The following is a 24,065-nucleotide window of genomic DNA, read 5'->3' on the forward strand; positions in this document are numbered from 1 at the left end:
GTTGGCATGTTAACTTTATGAAATCAAAGTATGTTTACAGTTTGTGAAAGTTGTAAAAACATTTCTTGGTTACAATTTACTGTTTTAATATATATCATAAATATTTAGTATTTTAAAATATTTGAGATAATATATATAATATATATTATTTTAATACAATTATATTGTATTATTTTTAATGGTAATTTAATATTTTTTGTTTAATAATTTTAAATCTCAAAACAATATAAATATTTTTGTTTCATATTTTAAAATGAATTTAATATTCATTAATATTATTATTCATATTAAAATTTATTTATTTTGTGTAATTTATTATTGATCAAAATTATGTAGTAATATTTAATATAAATAAATGGTTTATATTCCTATTGTATCCCCTTTTTAAATGATATGATGTCTTAAGAGGACCAATACAGTTGACCGCGATATACCTAGATGTTTCAAAAAGAAATAAAGCACTTTGTATTTTCTGATGAATAAACAGTTTGGGTTTTTCCCCCTTCCCTCTATCTGTGTCATTCAGGCTCTGACTACCTTCCCAGAGCAGATGAGAAGTCGTCATCATGGAGTCGCCCGGACTCATCTGTCTCGGGACAGTACACCTACACCATTCCCAGCCCTACAGAAACAAACATCATTACCAGACCAGGTCACTCACACACACAGACACACAGACACAGACACACAGACACAGACACAGACACAGACACAGACACAGACACAGACACACACACACACACACACACACACACACACACACACACACACACACACACACACACACACACACACACACACACACACACACACACACACACACACACACACACACACACACACACACACACACACACACAGCCTGTGCTCTAGTGTTAGTTGTATATATGCAAACATCACCTCCCAGCTTTACTGCCTGAACTCATCCAGCATGTGTGCTTGTGTTTGCAGAGCCTCTCATGCAGAAGATCGATGAAAGGCAGAGACTCGCACGTGAACGGAGGGAGGAGCTGGAGAAGCAGAATGGTAGGACAAACACACACATTGTTATTAAAGACAATGTCAGAGTGCCTTTGCAACACATTTAACTTCCATAACGTGACACATTTCAGAATGAAGCAGTATATTCAATGTTCAATTGGGTGGACGGGACTTTTTACCATGATTTGATTGGCATTTGAATGTTAAGCTTTGTTTACTGTTAATAGTTTTTTGACAACTTAATTTTTCTCTTTTTAAAGGACAAGTTCGGTATTTTACACTTAAAGCCCTGTTTACAGATCGTTTCTGATGAAATAGAACGGTTAAAATTAAATTTTGGACAAATGCTGCTGTCCTGAGAATTTTAGGTTTCTTTCGTTTTCCCCCCCACCAGTAGACTGGGTGTATAGGTGCACTCGAACACTCCTTCCTAAAACACATTAAACTTTCGTTTACAAAGACGTGAAACTCACCGAGTGGTCAGGGGTGTCCACTGATATGCTCACACAAAAATCACTGCAAAAGATGCTTTCCAACAGGTGTTTTACCATTCGTTGTAAAACTGTGGACCTATTTTTCCAAACGCCTCACACCCGAACTTCTTCCGTTGAGAGCTTGAATAATAGACACTCCAGCCCAGTTGGTGGCGATAATGCACCTTTGCAAGCAAACCACTGGCATTTCATTGTTTGCGATCCGCTGTAAAAAAAAAAAAAACACGAAGAAGAAGAAGAAAACAACCCCTGAACCCCATTTCAGTTTCCGGCGCGGAGTAATACCGTACCTCACAGCACATCCAATGCAAGTCAATGGAGGAGACAAAAACTACGATAAAACCTGTTGGAAAGCATCTTTTGCAGTGATTTTTGTGTGTGCATATCAGTGAATACCCCTGACCACTCGGTGAGTTTCACGTCTTTGTAAACGAAAGTTTAATGTGTTTTAGGAAGGAGTGTTCGAGTGCACCTATACACCCAGTCTACTGGTGGGGGGGAAAGCGAAAGAAACCTAAAATTCTCGGGACAGCAGCATTTGTCCAAAGTTTAATCTTAACCGTTCTATTTCATCAGAAACGATCTGTAAACAGGGCTTTAAGTGTAAAATACCGAACTTGTCCTTTAACTTCTTAAAGGGATGGTTCGGAGTAATTTCAACCTAGGGTCCTTTGCACCATGACCTTGAGCCAAACCCCCCTATTTAAATAAACTCCTGATGTACTTACAAACTTTCCAATGCCTCGTTTTATGAGTACAGAACCTATTTGTACTACTGTAGAAGTTTGGTACCATTCTGGGCATTATTAGTGGGGTAATTTACAAGATGCAACCTTGGATCCATTAGCGCCTGCACTAAGCCATTTGGCTGATATCTCTAAATAAGCTCTAACTTGAATAATGTTCGACCAAGGGAAAAACAGGCTTCTGGGGGGGGGGTGTTTGGCTCGAGGTCATGGTACAGAGGACCCTAGGTTGATTTTACTCAGAACCATCCCTTTAACAAAAACACATTTTCTTTGAGGTACTACATACAAAACCAGGGTTTCCGCGGGGTTGTAAAAGGTAGTAAAAGGTAGTAAATTAAATTATGCCAAATTAAGGCCAGTAAAAAGTAGTAAACGTCATCTGACGAGGTAGTAAATTTTCGAAGCCCCATCTAACTGGGTCTATATCATGGGTGTCCAAACTACGGCCCGCGGTCCAGTTTTTATTGGCCCGCAGCCAGGGTCCGAAATTAACAAGCGCCAAGTGTGGTTAGATTTTCCGTTTGGCGAGTAAATCTCAAAAGGCTATCCGCCACACTGGCGGGTGAATGTTCATCATACCAAAATAGTAATAAAAAAATATTACAATTGCCTTTTGTAATGTTATGATGCCTGGAAATTAGTTCAAATCTCCTGCGAATCTAGAACGAGCGAGCGAGCAAAAGCGCGCATGCGCACGGCAGAGAGGGAGAGACCTTGCGTGTGTCTCTCTCTCTCTCTCTCTCTCTCTCTCTCTCTCTCTCTCTCTCTCTCTCTCTCTCTCTCTCTCTCTCTCTCTCTCATGCAGTGGTGACGCGTTCATATAAACGGCACCTAAACGCTGTAAAAAAAAAAAAATATTATGCCATTTTAATTGTTTATTAATAAACAAGTGTTTCTGTGACAGCTGCAAAGATGAAGTTGACACTGACTCGCGATCTTCGCAGTAGTGAATGCGCCGGAGAAAAATGCATTTCTTACGGATTAGCCTATAGCCTACTTTTATTTAGTTTTGAATGGTTCTGTTTAAAAGTAGAAATTTCAAGCTTTCTGTAGATAATAGATATAGGATATTTCTAATTTGTTTAGGTCTGTGAGGCGAGTAGCCTAGGCTACCTATACGCTGAGTTTCGGTTCATGTCTGAACGTGTTGTGATTATACAAAATAATGAAACATGGATTAAAATTAAGATAAAATTAATACAAAACGAAATTCGTTTCAAAGAGAGGCTTTGTGTTTTCTGTTTGATGTCTCTGTGAAAGTTTTAAAAGCATCCTTAATGGAGAACGAACGGTTAGGCTACATAACATGTTTTTTTCCTCAAATGCAAACACGAAATAAAAGACAAAATACTTTTTAAAAAGACAAACCATCAATTTTTGGGGGAAAAATATGGATTTATAGCTTTTGAAAAAAATATGGATGGATTAATAGCGTTTTGGAAAAAAATATGGATGGATTTTTTAGCGTTTTGAAAAAAAAATCTGGATGGATTTTTTAGCGTTTTGGAAAAAAATATGGATGGAAAGATATTTCATGTCTTGTCACTTTACTTAACACTTAACACTGCTACAGTTGAAGTTTGAAGCCGTGTTGGTAGTAAAAATATTGTGATGGTAGTAAAATAGGTGGTAAAAAGGTAGTAAATTCAATTTAAGAATCTCTGTATAAACCCTGAAAACAGAAACAAATGACAAAGGATGCATATTTAGTATGTACTGTAAGTGATGCTTTGTTTTTTATAATTCTTGTTTTGCATCGGAGAATGATGGGAAATGTAGTTTAGTCATGCAAGACTGTCATCTCATAAATAATATAAATGAGTAGTGCTTTCTAGCAAGCTTCATCCAGTTACAGTACACAAAATGTAAAAAATAAATAAATAATAATCTGCTAAAAATTATGAATAATATCAATTAGCTTTTGTTACATATTCTTTAACAGAGGTATTACATTTGCTGACTTGACTCGAATGCATCTTAAGAACGGGGTGGTTATTAAGATGTACATGGGTTCAGTTTTGATTTCATGGTGGAGTGTCAGTGGTTTACTATGCAAACACACGGATACTGTTGAACTGACCTTTGATCAGAGACTCACTCAGTCATAATGAATTATCAGTTTAGTGTAAAAAGCAGTTACATGTTCACGTGTTGTTCTAGTTATTTCTGTGAGTTGCTGGAATGTGTCAATCATGTGAATTTGTCAAATCAAACCTTCACCATGTAAAGCTCAGGGTTACACTTCTTGCACTTTTTCCTGATCTTGCCTTTTTTACACATTTTGCTCTTTCTTGTGTCTGTCTGTTTTCCCTGTTTGTAACTGCATGACTAACTTGAAGGGGCAGGTTGCTGTGGCGAGGTGCAGTTGTTTTGTGAACTCTTGGCAAGGTTGTTACCAGGACACCCAGTTTTATGTAAGGGGTTATAGGCACAGACAGAGAGGCCAGAGAGAGATTGGCGGATTAATTTTGCTCGCTTTCGATTACTGGAGTGCTTGGTTGCAAATAAAATTGATAATCCACAATGTTGACTTTTAACTTCTTATAGCTTTAGCATTACACTTTATATTTAAAGGGATAGTTCACCCAGAAATAAAAATTCTGTCATCATTTACTCACCATCGTGCCGTTCCAAACCCATAAGACTTTAAAAATATCTTAATTTGTGTTTCAAAGATATATTTTCACACCAGTATATAAACTTGAGACAACACTGGTATTGCCAATGTCACCGGATGCTGACCGACTACTGCAGCAAGATTAAAGGTATAGTGGAGGATCTTTCCGAATTTTAGATAAGACCCGCCCTCTCCACTTTTTGAACAAGTTTGATTGATTCACCAGAATGATTGACAATTAGGAGGACCAATAGTATAGGTGATCCACCCGGAAGTAAAAAATACTCCACTATACCTTTAAATAACAGATTTCAATTTTGGGGGTAAATATCCCTTTAAAGACTTGTTATAATCTGCTAATCTCTGTGAAATTAGTCACAATTCTTACAGGTTTTGAGGTCCAATATAGTTGTGTTGCCCTGTCCATCAATGACAGCCTCTTTGCAAATCTTAAATATGACTGGTTGAACTTACATTATCAGGGATCCCTCTTTCATTTTGGGATCCTCATCCAGGAACAGACCATATTTGGTAGGGCATTCACACATCTAGATACCAGCTGGGCTGTTTAGGAATTATGTTATCCTTCCTTCCTTCCTTCCTTCCTTCCTTCCTTCCTTCCTTCCTTCCTTCCTTCCTTCCTTCCTTCCTTCCTTCCTTCCTTCCTTCCTTCCTTCCTTCCTTCCTTCCTTCCTTCCTTCCTTCCTTCCTTCCTTCCTTCCTTCCTTCCTTCCTTCCTTCCTTCCTTCCTTCCTTCCTTCCTTCCTTCCTTCCTTCCTTCCTTCCTTCCTTCCTTCCTTGTTCCAGTAGTCATGACAAAAATGGTGATTTCCAGACCTTCTTAAGTTACACTGGAAAAGTTGTGTTAGAGTTGAAATTATAAATAAATACTATGCATAAGTCTTTCTGAATTTGGAGTATATGTTATAGGGCCAGCAAAAAATCCACGACTTGACTAAGAGAATTCATTGTGTGTGTGTGTGTGTGTGTGCAGCTGCACGGGGGTCCAAGTGGTTGGAGAGAGAGGAGAGAGCCCGACAGTTTCATGAGAGACAGCTGGAGGAGCGCAGGAAAAGGATGGAGGAGCAGCGGGTGAAGGAGGAGAGAAGACGAGCTGCTGTGGAGGAGAAACGACGGCAGAAACTGGAGGAGGAGAAGGTGAGGACATCGGGAAAAACCCTTCTCTGGAGTTGAATTTATTCAGCTGTTTGATATATTCACACCCTATACATTTAGTTTTCATTATTTATCTTCATATTTCTCATCAGTCATTTTTAAAGCACAATTACATCAGTGGTTCTCAACAGTTTTGACTGCAAGACTCCTAGCCCCTGTTTGACCACGACTATATTTGAATGCCATGTTACAGTATCTAAGCCCCTCTGGTACTTCTGTTGTAATAAAAATAAACATAGCTTTTTTTTAAATAGCATTTTTATCTTTATTATGCTTTTTCAACTTTAGTTAGTGTTTAATATTGCCGTTTGAGCATAAAAAAGATCTGCAAGGTTACAAAACTCAAAGTCCACTCCAAAGGGAGTTTTATTTAACAGAATCCACTTCTACAACGCGTTTTTTCCGGGCTTTATGAAGTCACAATGTTACTCATTTAAATAATACCCCCCCCCCCCCCCAATAATCCGCACAAAAGGGGACGAGGCCTGGTTGAGCTGCTGCTATGTCTAAGCTGTTTTTTCAACCCCTTTTCCAAAACTCATTTGTTTGATCTTCCTAAGGCTGAAGACAACTTAGATTTTAAATAAAATTTATTTTAAACACTGTTCCTGCACATTGCAATGTTTATCTGTCCTGTGAACGTCCTGTGAAATCCGAGCTTGAAATCCGTTCTGTACGATCCTCTTGTTCATTAACGTTGTCAGGGTCTGAATCAGGCTCGAATTGGATTGAAATTGCCGCCATCCTTTAGCCTGGGAAGCCAGACCTACATCAAGATGTTAGGTGTGGCAACTCACCATAGACACGGCTCAATCCGAGGGGCGGGATAAACGGCTGTCTTTCAAATTCCCTCGGCACGCAGTAGGATAGCGCTTCAACCAACCAGAGCGTTTTCCCAACAGTGGAGCTAACGTTAGTTGATAGATTCAACTTTTGCCATATCTGGCCGGCAAAACTACGAACACATCTTCCTTTTTTTAAGAATGACTTAAGTGCCGTTCTTTGCTCTTTTCTCCAAGAAAAACTTAACTCCAAGTCCTCCAGAGTCGCGGCCAAAGCCGATTTGAAAGACTGTTCTTCAGCCGCCATTCTTTGTTTTCAAGTAGCAGGGAACCGTCGCAACTCTGCCGTCATTATGTTAAGCCCACCCCGCCTACTCTATACACAATGTGATTGGCCTGACCCAATTTAGGTTTTTGCTGCTCGAAAGTCAATGGAGAGTTGCTAGACTACCCTGGCTGCAAAATACATTTTGCTGCTGCTAGGGTGCGTCTAGATTTCTAGGCTAGCCATCCTTAATATTTACACTAGAGCAGAACTCACAGTTATGGAAGGGCGGGACATTTGCGTTTATCCAATAAAATGCTCTCTGGAAAGAAAATGTCCTTGTGTGTTTCAGGCACGGTATGAGGCTGTTATCAGGAGGACCATGGAGAGGGGTCAGAGAGCCAGGCCGAAGTCGAACCGCTGGAGCTGGGGTGGAACGATCTCCGCTAGCACGTCACACAACAGCGGTAAACACACATGTGCACAGAATTATTCAGGGTGTGTAGAAAACCTACTACGATTAATAGTGGTTCCCTGATACAAGCTCACTTTAGCCTGGTTTTCAGGATTTGAAGTTCTAATATAGTGTTTAAATATAAATTGAATGGGTTTATGTATGCAGAACAACACATTTATTTTATTCTCTGCTCACATTTGCTGACTCAGAGCCATGAGCTCACTGCACACCCCCTTTGTTTCCTTTATTTTCTGCTCCATCAATATCTCTCTCACTCTCTCTGTGTATGGTTCTGCATTTCTCTCCTTCCCTCTTCCTTTCACTGCTCTCTCTCTCTCTCTCTCTCTCTCTCTCTCTCTCTCTCTCTCTCTCTCTCTCTCTCTCTCTCTCTCTCTCTCTCTCTCTCTCTCTCTCTCTCTCTCTCTCAGGTCTTGATGATTCTGCTCTCTTTCCATTGGATCTAGCTGGGCTGGAGCACTATCATGGTGTTTTCAGCTTAACACGTCAGCAGCAGTTTCGCTCTCAATGTGAATATAACCGGCAGTGTAGAGCAGCCGACTAGCACCATTAGCTAGAACTTGTAGCATAACCTATAAATGATTAGTTTCCTTTCCCGTAAGCAGTTAGCATGGAGCCAGAAACATAAACAAACTGGTTAACAGTAGTATGTTAGATGACTCATAGCCATTTTGTAGTTTCTGTTTTAAAGGGGACATGTATCTCTTTGTCACATTTTTTGCTTATAGTCCACTTTTTTGCACCAACAGCTTTTTTTTTTGCTTTTACACATTTAAGATTTTGTAGAAAAAACAAACTTCAAGTATTAAGCCTTTAGATCACTTTAAAACACCCAACATTTCAGGTGTGTCCAAACTTTTGACTAGTTCAGTACATCAAAAGTCTTTTTAAAGGGATAGTTCGCCCAAAAATGAAAATTCTGTGATCATTTACTCTCCCTCAAGTTGTTCCAAACCTGTATGACTTTCTTTCTTCTGCTGAACACAAAAGAAGATATTTTGAAGAAAGCTGGTAACCAAATGTCTGATGGACCCCATTGACTTCCATAGTAGGAAAAAAAGAATACTATGGAAGTCAATGGGGACCTGCAACTGTTTAATTACCAACCTTCTTTAAAATATCTTCTTTTGTGTTCAGCAGAAGAAAGAAAGTCATACAGGTTTGGAACAACTTGAGGGAGAGTAAATGATCACAGAATTTTCATTTTTGGGCGAACTATCCCTTTAAGTCTTTGAGCAAGAAACATCCTATTGTCCATAATATGACCCCTTTAAAATCAGGTAATATCAATATAGGTGATATTAGATCACAGATGTCCTGTTAGTTTTAAAGTCGTCAATGTGTCTGTCCATTTTGGGACACATATGGTAGACAGGTTGAGATAGTGCCGTCATCCTCAGTAGTCTTTAGTACACGTAGCTAAGCTTTTAAATATTAGCATCAATTAGCTGCTTCAAGCATACACACAGTAGAAAAGGTCTCAGTAAAGCCTCTTATGCCCTCTTCCCCATTTTCTATCTTTCTTTAGTCCTTTCTTCAGTGCATTTTTCTGTATTACGCCTTTAAGTTGTATTAAGTTTTGCATCTCATGTTGTATTTTTGTCTGTGTGTGTTTGTAGATGCTGACAGAAGGTCTGTCTCCACTATGAATCTGTCCAAACACACAGATCCAGTCATTTCCAAACGCCTGTCATCTTCCTCGGCCACCTTGCTGAATTCCCCAGATAGAGGTAAAAAAATCTTTACACAATCTCATAGCCAAACAAGTCCCTTTTTAGATGAATAATTTACCAAGGATCCCCTTTTTGAATTGACCCATAATTGATATTTTTTGTGTGTGTGTTTTTGTGTGATTTTGCTGTACCGTCCAAGCCTTACAGAAGCGGACATCTCTCTCGTCATCTTGCTTGATTAAAAAAACGCTATCTAAATCCCAAATATCCAGAGAAAAGATCCCTCAGGACAAACCAACAGGTGGATTTTAGAAATCCAGAAGTCTTTTTTTCTCTTTAACTGGGTTCAAACCTGTGCTACCCAGGGCTTCAGACTAAATGAAGTAACAAGCATGAATGAACAGTTAAAAATAGAAGATCATTAGCGACAAATTACAGAACCTTTGTTTTGATATGTGACTTCAATTGAACATAAGTTTATTCTGTTTCAATCTAGGCACAACCATAGAGTGCAATAGTGCCCACTTTTTCAGTGGCATTGGTTCTGGAGTATTTTTTTATTTTGGTATTGGTATTTAAGCCATTGGTGTTATAAGCCATGAATCAAACCAATCGCTATGAGGCGAATCATAACATTACAAACTTTAATTTGTAGCAAAAAAGTATTTGATATTTGGACAAAACAGCAAAGATAACACTGTGTACTTAACGGCTTTAATGAGGGAAAGAAATTTAATCCCATGAAGCATTGCAAATTACATAATCGAATTAAAAGTAATGATGAGATATAAAAAATATTCAGAGTTGTTGATTATACCTACAGAAACAATATAATTTAAGTGTACTGAAAAATATGTATGTGTATGCTTTTAACAAAAGCATATATTATTGATTTAATAACCTCTGAACTCACAATAAGTCTGTCTTTAAATGTTTGAGTTGTCGTTAAAAATCTATTTCCATATGGAGAAAATGTTGCACTTTATTGCATCCACACAGTGTAAGCATGACCAAGTGCTTCTAAACAAAATAATAGCAAATCTATAATCATGCAGTTCTGTAATTTGTCGTGTTTAGTCTTGAGCCCTGAGTCATGCAGTCTCTTCCAGCATTATTGCATGTTAAAGTTTGTGTAAGGTTTAAAGGGTTTATACATTAGCGAATAATCGTTAAGCTATAAAAATAGTGAGGAAGAGATGTACTGTGTGTGCATTGCTGCATGCTTTATTTGAGGGCTTCACTGGCATTTGACTGTGTATTGTTTTTGATATTTAGTTCTTGCATGTTTTTTAAAACTTTTTTTAAAGACAACATGAAAACAAAACATTTATTTACTTTTTTTTATTTTATGTTATTGTGCACAATTAATCAGTGCATGTTATTTTAAAGGAACAATTTGTTTTCAGCAATTTAATGTAGTAACTGTTTTTTGCTGCGCGACTGGCTATGTGCGGTGGTCAAAATAATATTAATTCCATAGCTGACTTTTCATAATCCAGTCAAATCATAATGGATGAAACGAAGTCCCACCCTGAAATATTATTTCATTTAGACAATAAATGGGGTGTTATTGCAGTTTCATGTTGTCTTTCCACTGGTGGTTATGTTTAGGGTTACTAACTCTGTTTTTCCTTGATTGGTTGGTCTTGCTTAACTCAAAACATTTTAAAACATGCATGATTCACTGTCACCAGCAGATGATGCAAATGGGTAACCTAATCTGGGCATATGAAGTTATGAATGCATGTGATGGGATTCATGTGTGTCAAGTGCTTTACTTTTGGATGTTTAACCTGCTTATTTAGGACTTTTGTTGAGAATGTGCTTGTGTGTGTTGTCCAGGTACGCGTCGCATGCCTCTTACCCCATGGGAGAATACAATGATCACGCGACTACAGACACCAACACACTCCTACCTGGCCAGGAGTCGCAGCGCCATGTCTTTGTCTGGAGAAGCAGGTAGAACACAAACACTTGCACAGCATGAAACAATCTAATACACTTATTTTAATGTTAATTTTGGTCACAGATAGGGTGGGAAATTAACTTTTTTGCCTATCAGCTGGTGAATGGCCAATTTAATTTTATATTCATTCAAATGTATAAAATAACATGCTACAAACCTGAAATTGAATTGTGCATGTGTTGCTTTAAATTCTTGTTAAATGTTAAGCTAAGAGACATCTTACTGGTTTCCTGTCATGTTGTTCGGTACATAAGCAAAATGACCTGACACTGCACAAAAAGTGCCTGCATTTGTCTGGTGGCAAGTGTTAATTTTACACCCTAGCAGGCCTAGCTAGTGAAGCGTTCTGTCAGACCTGACCAGTGTTGAAGTACAATTGTTTCTTATTTAACCATGTTTTAAAAATAGTATAGCTTTTCAAGCTATCTTCTGAGAAGTTTCGATGAGGTGTGACTAGAAAAGAGAAAAAAATATTATAAAATACATAGTTTTTTTGTCATATAAAAGCTATACTATTTTTTTTTTTAAACAACTGAGTTACTGTTATGCTTCTAAAAAAAATGTATATAGCTTCAGTGTTATTAACTAAACTTTTTGATAGTAACTTGTAGAATAGCTAGAAAGTATGAGAAGCTCATAGCTTGACAAGATGCATTTTCAAAGTAGCTTTTACTTATACAATAGCTGAACTTCAAGATGTTCAGTGTGAAAACACATTTACAAGGAAAGAGAGCAGAGAAAGAGTGTTGGAGAACTGTGAGCTGTTTCTGGCGAGGCTCCTGTCTTAAAACAAAACACCTCTTTTAGACACACTTCTTTCTGCAACAGCTTTGCCCAGTTACTGCCCTCTGCATCTAAAAACTGGTGTGTTTGTGTGTGTGCGTGCACAAATAGAGCTGATGCTAATCTCTTGTGTGTATTTATATGTTCTGCCTTTTTCTTGCTAATTGTTTGGGGTTTTTTTTCTCTGTTTGGGGATTCTGTTATCAACTGATTAAATTAAAGGCTTCTAAAATGGGCAACTGCATCATCATTTGACTATGAGGAATTGAATTGTCTGCATTCAGAATGAAATACTACCCTACTGCATGCTGTGCCATACTTTTCACTGCCTGCTGTTTTCATAATAGTGTGTGAAACACTTTGCAGTGCAAAAACAAAAAGTATGCTACGTTGTTGTCAACCTAATAATTTGTGAGACATCCAGTTTTTGTTTAGGAATTAAAAATATTTTTTGCAGTTTTATTACAATTTAAGTTCACATTTAGATAAATGCAATGCTTTGCATACAGTAAATGTACAAATTAAACAGTATACATAATGCATACTGCAAAAATTGAATGGTAGTATGCCATTACGAACATGCTCTCAGATTGTCCTCCATCAGTGATGATCAGCATTGCCTAATTTCTGTCTAGACTCTAGAGCTTTGTAGATACTAATACACACTTTCTTCTTCTTCCCTTTCCACTTTTCCACCACTCATTCATCCCTTTTTTAACCTTTTTCTTTTGCGCACCCTACTTGCTGTCACTCCTCTTGTCCATAATGGATCAATTTAATTTTTTCATAATACACCCTGGTTGGTTAAACTTGATCGTGGTACAGTGACCCCCGTTTGTCCTCGCTCAGCCTCCTGTCACCCAATGAGCACCATGTCCTTCAAGTCCATCCAGTCACGCAGCGCCGAGCGACCAATCAAAGCAGGCCTTAATTTTGAGAGACCAATCAGAGCAGGGTTCATCCCTTCGGACGGCAGCTCTCGCAGAAAGACCACCCAGAATATCCTGGTATGGTATTGGTGTAAAAATGTACTTAAGAGTCTGTGTAGGGCAATTGCAACGTGTTGATCTTTGTATAATGTAGTATGGGAGTACTGTGTATAGATTCGTGCCTCTGTGTATAGATTGACAGGAAGGATAAGGACTATGTGAGGAAGTCATGGAGTAACCTGTCATATCCCACTCAAAGTCTGAGCCTGTTCACACCCAAGAGATCTCCCTCTCCTGCCAGTGATCGCAGCAGGGTCACCAATCCATCCCCCAACAGGTATAAGCACCTTTATAAGATGAGGAATAAGAGTATATTCAGTATGTCATTCTGTCTGAAGGTGTATCTAATTTTCACAACCAAGAGGGGTTTTTATGCTGATAATTTGTGGAAATATTTGCACAATTTGTCTTTATTTTTTATGTTTTGTTGGGTAAACAGTCAACCAGGGTTAGTAAATTAAAAAACAAAAATAAATATAGCTGCGAGCAGCGATTACGGGCCCAAGCCGGTGGCACCGCAACCCTGTTGCCTTTAGTTACCTAAAGGCACCGGGGTGGCGGTGCCACCGGCTTTGGCCCTTCATCGCTGCTCGCAGCTATATTTTTATATATATATATATATATATATATATATATATATATATATATATATATATATATATATATATATATATATATATATATATAAGACAGAAACCTTATTACCTTATTCTGATTTTATGATACACTCAAAATATTCCACAACAAATCTTTTAAATTTAATGTAAAAATAAAAACGAAAGTAAGCACTGTTGGGCTCACGTAACCCTCTCATTAGAATCAAAATGTTTCAGCATTTGCGATGTATTTGGATGCTAAACTATTCTTTATTATAGGCTTTGTTCTTCACTCGTGTTCCAATATCGACGGAAAAAATCATCCTCTTCACACGCGCAAAAATGTGCTTGAAACATCACAGTGGTGCGGTGCTTACTGTGAATGTACGAATTGTACTACTGACTATTTAGAGCAGTGTAATTTTTATATGTTAGGTTAACTATTTTATTATTATATTTTATTAAGGCTATAATGAACAGGCTGCGATGTCAAGATTGCAATACTGGAATGTGTGTTTGTGTGTTTGTGTGTGTGTGTGTGTGTGTGTGTGTGTGTGTGTGTGTGTGTATATGTGTGTTCATGTTTTTCTATCCCGGTGGGGACTTCAACCTGAATGCACACAGACTCATGGGGACTCATGTCACAGTGGGGACCTAAATAGAGGTCCCCATGGGTAAACAAGCTTATAAATCATACAGAATGAGTTTTTTTGGAAATGTAAAAATGCAGAAAGTTTTCTGGGATAGGTAGGTTTAGGGGTAGGGTTAGTGTGAGGAGATAGAATATACAGTTTGTACAGTATAAAACCATTAAGTCTATGGAGAGTCCCCACAAAGATAGTAAACCGTGTGTGTGTGTGTGTGGCGTGGGCGCGATTGAACAGTGGACACATAAAAACATACTCCGTCATTATACAGGACGACATTCAAACTGCAAAGTGTTAACTTATATGTGTGTACAGTCGCAATAAAACACAACATTGTGCTTTTGTAAAATAATTTCAAGCAATCCACCCCCCGAAAGGCGCTAATTGTAAAATTAAACTAAAATGCTCATGGCTGCACGGGCATTCATAACGGTGCGCATCCACGGCGAGGAACGAGCAGAACAGAGTGAATGTTTTTCAGTTAATTCCTACTTCCATAGGAATTCATTTGAAACGCTCGCTCAACCACTATCAATGTCAGTGTGGACGAGCATATTTTACTTTCGTTTTTAAGTTGGCGATTCAAAAGCCCCCAGCGGTGTCACACATAGATTAACCAGTGGTAAAATATTCTCACCGTCACAAACCTAGTATATTTTTATGTAGATACAATAGGCCTACCTGATTTTGAACACAAGAGGGCAGTATAGCCCTATGTATGACTTGACTTTTATGGGACTAAATAGTACAATTACTATTTTTAAACTTATAAATAATTATTAAATTGGAAAAGAAAAGAATAAAATGGGTTTAGTTGTGATATTTTTATACTTTTATATAGAAATAAATGGTTTAATTACATTTTTAGAAGATGAGGCTTTAAGTGTTACTTTACTTTAGTCCCTCACTATAGCAAAACCATTTGAGATGTTTAATATCCGTTCACAATTTAGCATCTTTAATGTATTTTCATCATTTTGAAAAAGTTTGGTGTGAATAAAATAAACCAGTTAGGAAGAGTAGCTAAAAACTCAGAGTCTGAAATATCCAAAAAATCCACATTCAAACCAAAATATCTGACTTCCTTTTGCTCTGAGCTAATAACTGTAAATTAGAAAGTTGTCCGGCTCGGTGAGACCAATATATATACTGATTTTTGTAACTGTTGGTAAAACTAACCCACCCACTTTTGTCAAACGCATGTTGAAAGTGACACACTTCCTGCTGCCAGTTGGTGGCGCTATAACTTTGACTCACGATAGTTACATCCATCTGATCTGCCTCTTACCACGAACACACTGCTAAAGTTTCATCAAGATCAGTTAATGTATGCAGAAGTTATAACACTTCGTCTCCTCTCTTTTCTCGCCATAAATTTGTTTCCTCGCCACGGCCAAACCGTTCGAGATATCAAAAATCCGTCCGCAATTTAGCATTCTCAATGTCTTGACTTCATGCTGACTGAGTTTGGAGGTGATTGAATGAATTCTCTAGGAGGAGTACATCGCATTCCACAGCAAGCGTTTTCCAAACAACCCATAATAGCCGACTTCCTGTTGGGCTGGCGTGAAACTTGACAGAGGGAAAGTTGTTCAGCCCGATGAAATCTATATGTGTACCGAGTTTCATATTAATTCATGCAAGCGTGTTTGATATATGGACCAAGTTTTCAGACCCTGTTCAAGAGGGCGCTGTTGAGCCCCCCTGCCACGCCCGTTTCTGAAACTTTTCACATGTCTACTGGCTAATAAGTGTTATGTGTCTGTCGAGTTTCATCCAATTTCAAGCATGCTAAGAGTTTCAAACGCATCCGAAAAGAATATTAAAATTTGATGCGTTGCCACGGCAACAGTATCTAAGATATCAATAATCCTTTCACAGGTCTACATCTGCCGTGTGTTTACATTATACACATAAAGTTTGAAGCAAATCGGGTAAAAGTAAGAGGGTGACTTCAAAGCATTTTGAAAGTGACACACTTCCTGCTGCCAGTTGGTGGCGCTATAACTTTGACTCACAATAGTCACATCCATGTGATCGGCCTCTTACAACGAATACACTGCTGAAGTTTCATCAAGATCAGATAATGTATGCAGAAGTTATAACACACTTCCTGTGTCCCATTATTCGCCATAAATTAGTTTCCTCGCCACGGCCAAACCGTTCGAGATATCAAAAATCTGTTCGCAAGAATTCATCCTCAATGTCTTGACTTTATTCTCACCGAGTTTGGTGGCGATCGGATGAAATCCCTAGGAGGAGTATTTCACATTCCATTGTATGCGTTTTCCAAACAACGTATAATAACCGACTTCCTGTTGGGCTTTTGTAAAACTTAGAGCACGAAAGTTGTTCGGCCCGATGAGATCTATATGTGTACTGAGTTTCATATTATTACATGCAAGCGTGTTTGATTTATGGACCAAGTTTTCGGACCCCATTCCAGGGGGCGCCGTCGAGCCCCCCTGCCACGCCCCGGTACCAGCTTCAGCCCGGCCCTGATGGCCGCGGGTTCTGACGTGTGTGCAAAATTTCAAGAGTTTTTGAGCGTGTTAAGGGCCCCAAAAGTGTCAAAAAGGCAAAAAAAAAAATAATGAAGAAAAAAAAAAAAAATAATCCTTACGGAAACAATAGGGCCTTCGCCCTTTCAGGGCTTGGGCCCTAATTACAAAACTTCATAAATCATCCTATGTTAGAACCAATCTCTGATTTCTATCATTACGAACATATATATCAGTTGTATATACAAAGTTTTATTGGACAGAATGAAAAAAATGGATAAAACACTTTTCATGTACCAATTCAGTATTTAGCAATCTTGATGTTAGAGATCCTCTTGGTGGCTTATTTTATTTATAAGCAAGTAAATAATTCTGGAAATGTCTCAACTCATTTAAAGCATAATTACTAATAAATATATATATATAGTTATGTTATGTTATGTTATGTTATGTTATGTTATGTTATGTTATGTTATGTTATGTTATGTTATGTTATGTTATGTTATGTTATGTTATGTTATGTTATGTTATGTTATGTTATGTTATGTTATGTTATGTTATAAAAATAGTAGTATAAATATACATTTGTGACCTCAACTTTGCTGTGAGTTTTGCTGGACAGAATGAAAAGGACTAAAACTTCTCCCTCACTGATTAATTTTTTTTTTTTTTGTCTGTTCCTCAGGGCCTCCACTGCTAAACCCTCTCAGAAGACGTTTAACCCCAAAAAGTCCAGGTCTCCTCCTCCCCCAGCATCAATTCCACTGTCTCCTAGTAATCCCTCCTTATTGCCAGGCAATCTCAGGCCCAACAGAGTCACATCAGAGAGCCCGAAAGTTACCCCAGAACGAGAGGGGGGCAAAAAAGAGGACGTTGAACCTCCTAAAATTGAACCAGAGGCTCCTGCAACTAAACCAGAGCCTTCTGCTGGTCTGTAATACTGCCAACCATACATGAACCATCAAGTTCGATTGAACTAGCATCATATATTATATTCCTGTGGCTCTTTCTTTTTGTAGAAGGTTCTGGAGGTTCTCCAACTGCACGGCCCTCTGCAGGCACAACAGATCCCGAGGAGGCATCTCGTCTGCTGGCCGAGAAACGACGGCAGGCCAGAGAACAGAGAGAAAGAGAAGAGGAGGAGAAGAGACAGCAGGAAGAGGCTGAAAGGTGCGTGTGAGAGATTTTCATGAGCAGTGTTATTATATCCACTGTTGGGGAAGCTACTCTAAAACTAGTTGCAATAACAGCCCTGCATTTTGACAAATATTTCTACTGAGTTGCACAAAAAAACCCTGATCGTATTACCTAATTTTATGATGCTGAGTTCAAAAATAAAAAACATCAATAAAAACTTACTATCATTAACACACACACACACTTCACAGACTAAATCCAGAAGAACTGCGGGAACGTCTCTGAGATGCTTGAAGAAACCTTCCTGCAAAGCTACAGTACTGTGAAAAGTACTGGCACTTGTGTTAAAATGCTGTAAAGTGAGAATGCTTTCAAAAATAAAATCACAAATTGAATTTATATATGATTTAACTTCTATTAACTAATTCAAATCAATATATGGTGTAACGACCCTTTGCGTTTAAAACGGCTTTTGTCCACGTACACGTTGGGGGGTGGGGGGTGGGGGGTGGGGATAGGGATATTAACATGCCTAAGACTTTTGCACAGTACTGTAGCAGGAAACATCTGGGTCAGGAAATCAGGATTAGGCATAAAATATAAAATAATGTCATACATGAGAAAATTAGATAGTTGTAACCTGGCTCAGAGGAAGAGAGGAATCATGTATCTGTGGCAGTTTTTCTTCTTCACCTTACAAATGGATGTTGAAATCAAAAATGCTATGAAATGCATCATATTTTGGGGGAAACTGTGATGTGCTTGAGCAAAACTTTAGTAATAATTCTTTCAGCAAATATGTTGCAGGGTTGTGTAATCTACAGTGTTGTCTAAATCTACACTGAACACAACCACAGCACTATACATTCGTTTATTTTGAAAGAATCTTTTGAATGATCATGTGCCTGTGTGCGTGCAGGCGCAGCAGGGAGGAGATGGCCCGGAGGAAGGCAGAGGAGCGAGCCAAGAGAGAGGAGGAGGCGCAGCGGCAGGCAGAAGAGAAGAAGAGACGAGAGGAGGAGGAGGAGAAGCGATTAGAGGAGGAGAGGGCTCAGAGGGAGAGAGAGGAAGCTGAACGCCTGCAGAGACAGGTACACAAACATATACACACAGCAATCTCATTCATTAATCACACCAAACCGATAAATAAATGCACAATACTCAATATGTGCTTTATTAAGATAACATATCAACATTAGGGCTGTAAATAGATAATTCAACATTGATTGATTTTGGTGGAGTTTATTTATTTATATACACTACTGTTCAAAAGTTGGTGGCCAATAAGATTTCTTTTTTTAAAGATGCATTAAATTGACCAAAGGTAACAGTAAATGCATTTATGTTTCAAATTTATTTTTTTATTTTTTTGCTTTAAATATAAAAACCACATTAATGCTCTAAATTTTCTTTTGAACTTTCTGTTAATCAAGGAATCTTGAATAAAATTATACAACAAAAAATGTTTCAATATTGATAATGGCCAGAAATATTTCTTGAGCAGCAAATCATCATATTATAATGATTTCTGAAGGATCATGTGACACTGAAGACTGGAGTAATGATGCTGAAAATTCAGCTTTGATCACAGGAATAAATTACATTTTACAATATATTCACATAGAAAAGAGTTATTTTAATTTGTAATAATATTTTATAATATTACTGTTGTTTTTGATCAAATCAGTGCAGCTGTTCTGAGCGTAAGAGACTTTCAAAAACATTGAAGAAACTTACCGACCACAAACATTTGAAAAGTACTGTATGTATATAAGTTGCCTCTAATATTTTTAAAAAAATAAAAAATACATATATAATGCATAATATGAATTATTTTAATGCATATGAATATAGTCAAATTAAAGGTGTACAAACAATATATTGGCACTTTCTAAAGCCACTGTTTTTGTAATATGTGAACTAACCAACATTTTTCACTTAATTAATCTCAAAAACATGTTAAGTTTGACAGCCCTAAAGTTAATGCATGCTGAATAATGAATATACTGTACGTACAGTTTCAAATGCCAGTGTGTTTTGTGTGGCCCTGTATGTTCAGAAAGAAGAAGAAGAGGCTCGCCAGAGAGAAGAGGCAGAGCGTTTGCGTCTGGAGAGAGAGAAACACTTCCAGAAAGAGGAGGCTGAGAGAATGGAGAGGAAGAAGGTAAACAAGTTCATTTTATTGAGTGACTTTTAAGGTAATTACAGGATTTTACAGTTACCTGATTGTGTTCTTGTCTGTCACAGCGCCTTGAGGAAATTATGAAACGCACACGTCGATCTGATCAGGTAAAGATGTAAAGCAATTGCTGCTGCTTTTTCGGCATTGTCGTCTTTCAATCGAAGTGCTGGCTTTTTCTCTAACACACTTTCTGTTTTACACATTTTGTGTTTTGAAGAAAGCCACCCCACAGAGAAATGGTGATGTCAGCCAGCAGAGCGGACAGGATTCAGGTGAGCTGTGATGTACATGTGCACCATAGTGTTTCCTCCCTGACCTTACCTTTTCCTCTTAATCTGACATCATTAATGTCCCTCTCTCTTGTCTGTCTCAGTGATTTCAATATCCAGCATTCCCTCAGTGAGTGTGTCGACCCCTCAGGCTCCGGAGACCTCTGAGACCGGACGCAGTGACAGTAACGGACTCTCGGACCCCAGCTTCATCACACCCATACTGCCCACATCAGGTCACAGGTGAGATTTCTTTCAGAATTAATCATAATAACAAACATGAAAAGCCGAGGCCTGGTAGTTAACGTGATTTGAAACACACATTCAGTTTGATTCCAACTTGCATAATTTCCCATTCTGTCCAAAAATTGAATAAACAAAACATAATTTAAAAAAATAATTCTATGTATTTCTTATTAATAATAATAGTTAGTTAAGAATTAACTATACACTATAGTGTATAGTTAGTTAAGAATTAACTATACACATTAACTATACTGTAAAAAATATTGTTTTTATTTTATTAATTATTAATACAAAATAGTTTATTAAAATAATATCTCTATCTATCTATCTATCTATCTATCTATCTATCTATCTATCTATCTATCTATCTATCTATCTATCTATCTATCGTTATCTGTCATTGTTTTTGTTGATCAGTCTGTCTGTCTGTCTATCTATATTTCTATATTAAATAAACACCTTCATTTGTCTTTATATTAAGAAAGCAATAGAAAAATCCCACATTGCGATGCTTACTGTACATTAGGTATGTGCTATTCTAGTTTACTATTGAAATTGCTTTGAATTGTCCTCATTTCAAAGTCACTTTGGAAAAATGTTTCTAGTTTAATGTAGAAAATGGTCTGGCACTAATGTTGATCTGCAGCTCTACTGTCCTCTACTGGTGACAGGAGGAAGTGCAACTTTATTTTTTTATAAGCTTTTGATAATTCATTAACAGACAGTATGAAAACTGCATTTATTCATTAAGTAAACACTTTTATCCAAAGCTGCTTACAAATGAGAATACAAGCAGAAGCAGTTAATTCAACAATATGCTTAATCAGAGAAACTTGAACTTGATCTATAAAAAAAACCAGTTTGTAATCTGTGACTTTTTCTTCACTGCAAGCGTGACTGCCCAACTCAGAGAAAACGGCGGTGTCACAGAAGCCTTCGAGGAGGTCATAGAGCTTCCCATGGCGAACAAACTATCCCGTCAGGATGGAGATGGAGAGGAAGTGGAAAATGAGGAAGAAGATGAGAAGAGGAAGGTTCCCATTTTGGCTTTCAGAGAGAATGGGAGCACGCATAACGTGAGTGGACTGGAGGAGGACCCGGCACAGTAAACACTTCTCTCAGGTCAGTCAGTCTGGACACAACACTGATTTTTTTTTTTTTTTTTTTGGGTGACATACCATGTCCCCTTTACCTTATTTTGATTTTTTTCCCCCATTATAGATATATGAACATTTATAATTGTGGAAGTGCAACCTGCAACACAGGAAATAGAGTCCGAGGGAGACCCCTCACTGTACTTCCCTTCATCTGACACTTAGACACCTAAAATGGCAAAAACGAAACGTGTCCTCGCAGCTGAGACCGATCTCTTGGCTTCTCCTTCCTGTAATCAGCTCCTGTCTCCCCAAACTGAAGTGGTACGCTCCAGGAACCACATCTTCCGTCATTTGGGGAGTCGTGGTGACTGTGAAGGCACATTTAGTGCTTGAAGAAAAGTGTCGTCGCTGTTGTGGAAGCTCCTGTGAAGTGCTAACCATAAGGAATGTGTGATGAGAGAATGATGTTTGTTGTGTTTGGGTAGATTTATGGCGAAACCTCGTAGTTTTGCTCTCGTTATGCCAGCAATTGAGTGGCTGAACTCTCTGCTTAGTTTTATAATTAATGTTCAAATGAAGAGAACTTATTTTCTGCCCTCTTTGTAAAGCTTGAACAGATTTTTGCCTCTTGAATTACGTCTCATTCCACTCCAACGTACGGCCCTCTGCGCAGTCCGAGCGAAGCAAAGCTTTCATACTTGATCTTTATTTTCTTCCTAATGTGGTTGGGTGATTTGAATCTCATGCAACTTTTCAGAAACATATCCATGATATATTTAACTTAAAATTAAATGGAAAAAAAGTCATTTTTTCACATTTCGTTAAAATTAAGCACATCCTCACAATTTCTCATTATAGTAATAATGCAAAACATTTGTAAATTGTGAAGTATTTATATACCATTGTAACTGTTCTACTGCCTTTAATCAATACTGATTTAAATAAAACAAATTGTATTACTTTCCCCCCCATTAGATTTTAGGTTGAAATGTGACCTGGATATGATTTTGTGAGATTCACCCAGCTGATGGTTTGCTTGCCATGTTGTTTTGTTTAGCATTAATCACAGACACCCGAAAGCAACTTGTAATATAGAGACTTACGCGTATATGAGAGGTTATGTCTATTTAATCGGTAGAACCCATACAAGCTAATCTTTAAAATCAAGAGATCTTTCGAATGTAATCATAACGTAATAAATAAATCTGAAATGCTGCTACCTATGTCTTTCCTCTGCCTTATCAGATGAAGTGAAGTTTTGAGGATTTGTTTGTAGAGCTGTTGTTAAAGGGCTGATTTGTTTTAGTTTTTTTTGAAAAATCCTCTGTTCATCAATAGGCTCGTAACACATGCTGTCGGTACAGCCCTGTAAGTGCTGCTGCATCATGTAGCTGTTTCCATCCCGGCCCTATGAGATACAAATAATCAATATGTCATAGGGCTCATGGAAAACCAAGTATCCTATGTAGGACATATTATGAAGCGATTTCTCTTGTAAACAACAAAAGACTATCTCTGTTTTTGTTGTGATCAGTATCAGTGGATGGTCAGTGGACACCATGCAAAAAAAAAAAAAAAAAGAAGCAGCAGGGATCAATTAAATATCTTGAAATGAAGAAACTGTAAATCTTGATATGCAAACACTAAAAAAGTATACATGAATGTTGCACAAAATCTGTTAACAGAATGGTGGGTGAAGGTTTAAAACAAGCACAACTTGTTTACTGAGACGTCAGGGACAGATTTCTCAGTGAAGACTTATTATTTATAGAGCACTTCTCATAAAGCACCCATGTGCCCTAGACCTAATCAACAGCACTGAGTACCACTTTAAAGAACTGAAGCGTTTTCTCCCTACCAAGTCGATCTATATGCATGTACAAATGATGAAAATCAATAAAACTTTTTATCTGGAAATGACTCAAGACTGCTTTGTGTTCCTAGTGTTACAAATTAAGTTGTCACAGTAAATTAGGGCTGTGGTTGTATGATTCTGACATTTTGCTGGCCTAGATTAAACTTTTGCATGTGGAACAATGTGATGTTTAGATCCACCAGTGTTTAATATGGTGCTAGTGTGAAGCTGATGATCTCTCTGAGGTTTAGATAAACATGCCCCCAAACGGGTATCTGGAAATTTTCAGTGGCTATCAAATAACAAACCACAGATGATGTCAATGATGTGGAATATTTAATTTTTTGCTATGAAGTGAAACGAGCAGTGAAACCGTTCCGCTCAGGATCCAAACGATAAAGGGAGCGACTGAAAAGCCTCTGCATTTCTCCCAGTCAGACAGAGGATGAACCACTGCCATGTAACGCTGAATGGTCATGAGAGTTAAGAACAACAAGGCCATTACGGATGCAGCTTAACACAACCACCAATGAGAAAAAGAGCGGATTGAGAATGGATCCAACTTTCACCACTTCATCTTTGCGA

The 24,065-nt window shown here is 37.9% G+C and overlaps 1 protein-coding gene across 4 annotated transcripts in view; it reads left to right on the forward strand.

Annotated features, from left to right (window-relative positions):
• Positions 1–23,544, forward strand: part of map7b (microtubule-associated protein 7b) — a 41,544-nt gene extending 18,000 nt beyond the window's left edge. For 2 of the 4 annotated variants that reach the window (XM_079849959.1, XM_079849958.1), the window contains exons 2-19: positions 527–652; positions 952–1,026; positions 5,836–5,999; positions 7,417–7,531; positions 9,159–9,269; positions 9,412–9,513; positions 11,055–11,171; positions 12,811–12,968; positions 13,085–13,227; positions 17,380–17,624; positions 17,714–17,864; positions 18,751–18,922; positions 19,891–19,995; positions 20,079–20,120; positions 20,231–20,285; positions 20,387–20,525; positions 21,421–21,650; positions 21,750–23,544. In XM_079849959.1, the coding sequence (XP_079706085.1) occupies positions 527–652; positions 952–1,026; positions 5,836–5,999; positions 7,417–7,531; positions 9,159–9,269; positions 9,412–9,513; positions 11,055–11,171; positions 12,811–12,968; positions 13,085–13,227; positions 17,380–17,624; positions 17,714–17,864; positions 18,751–18,922; positions 19,891–19,995; positions 20,079–20,120; positions 20,231–20,285; positions 20,387–20,525; positions 21,421–21,637 (2,237 nt within the window). In that variant the 3' untranslated portion in view covers positions 21,638–21,650; positions 21,750–23,544. The remainder of the gene's footprint in view (positions 1–526; positions 653–951; positions 1,027–5,835; positions 6,000–7,416; positions 7,532–9,158; positions 9,270–9,411; positions 9,514–11,054; positions 11,172–12,810; positions 12,969–13,084; positions 13,228–17,379; positions 17,625–17,713; positions 17,865–18,750; positions 18,923–19,890; positions 19,996–20,078; positions 20,121–20,230; positions 20,286–20,386; positions 20,526–21,420; positions 21,651–21,749) is intronic. The other 2 variants (XM_079849961.1, XM_079849960.1) reach the window with 1 other exon arrangement.
• The last annotated feature ends 521 nt before the right edge of the window (positions 23,545–24,065 follow it).

The sequence above is a fragment of the Squalius cephalus genome, assembly GCF_949319135.1.
Source record: "Squalius cephalus genome assembly, chromosome: 18".
NCBI lineage: Eukaryota > Metazoa > Chordata > Actinopteri > Cypriniformes > Leuciscidae > Squalius > Squalius cephalus.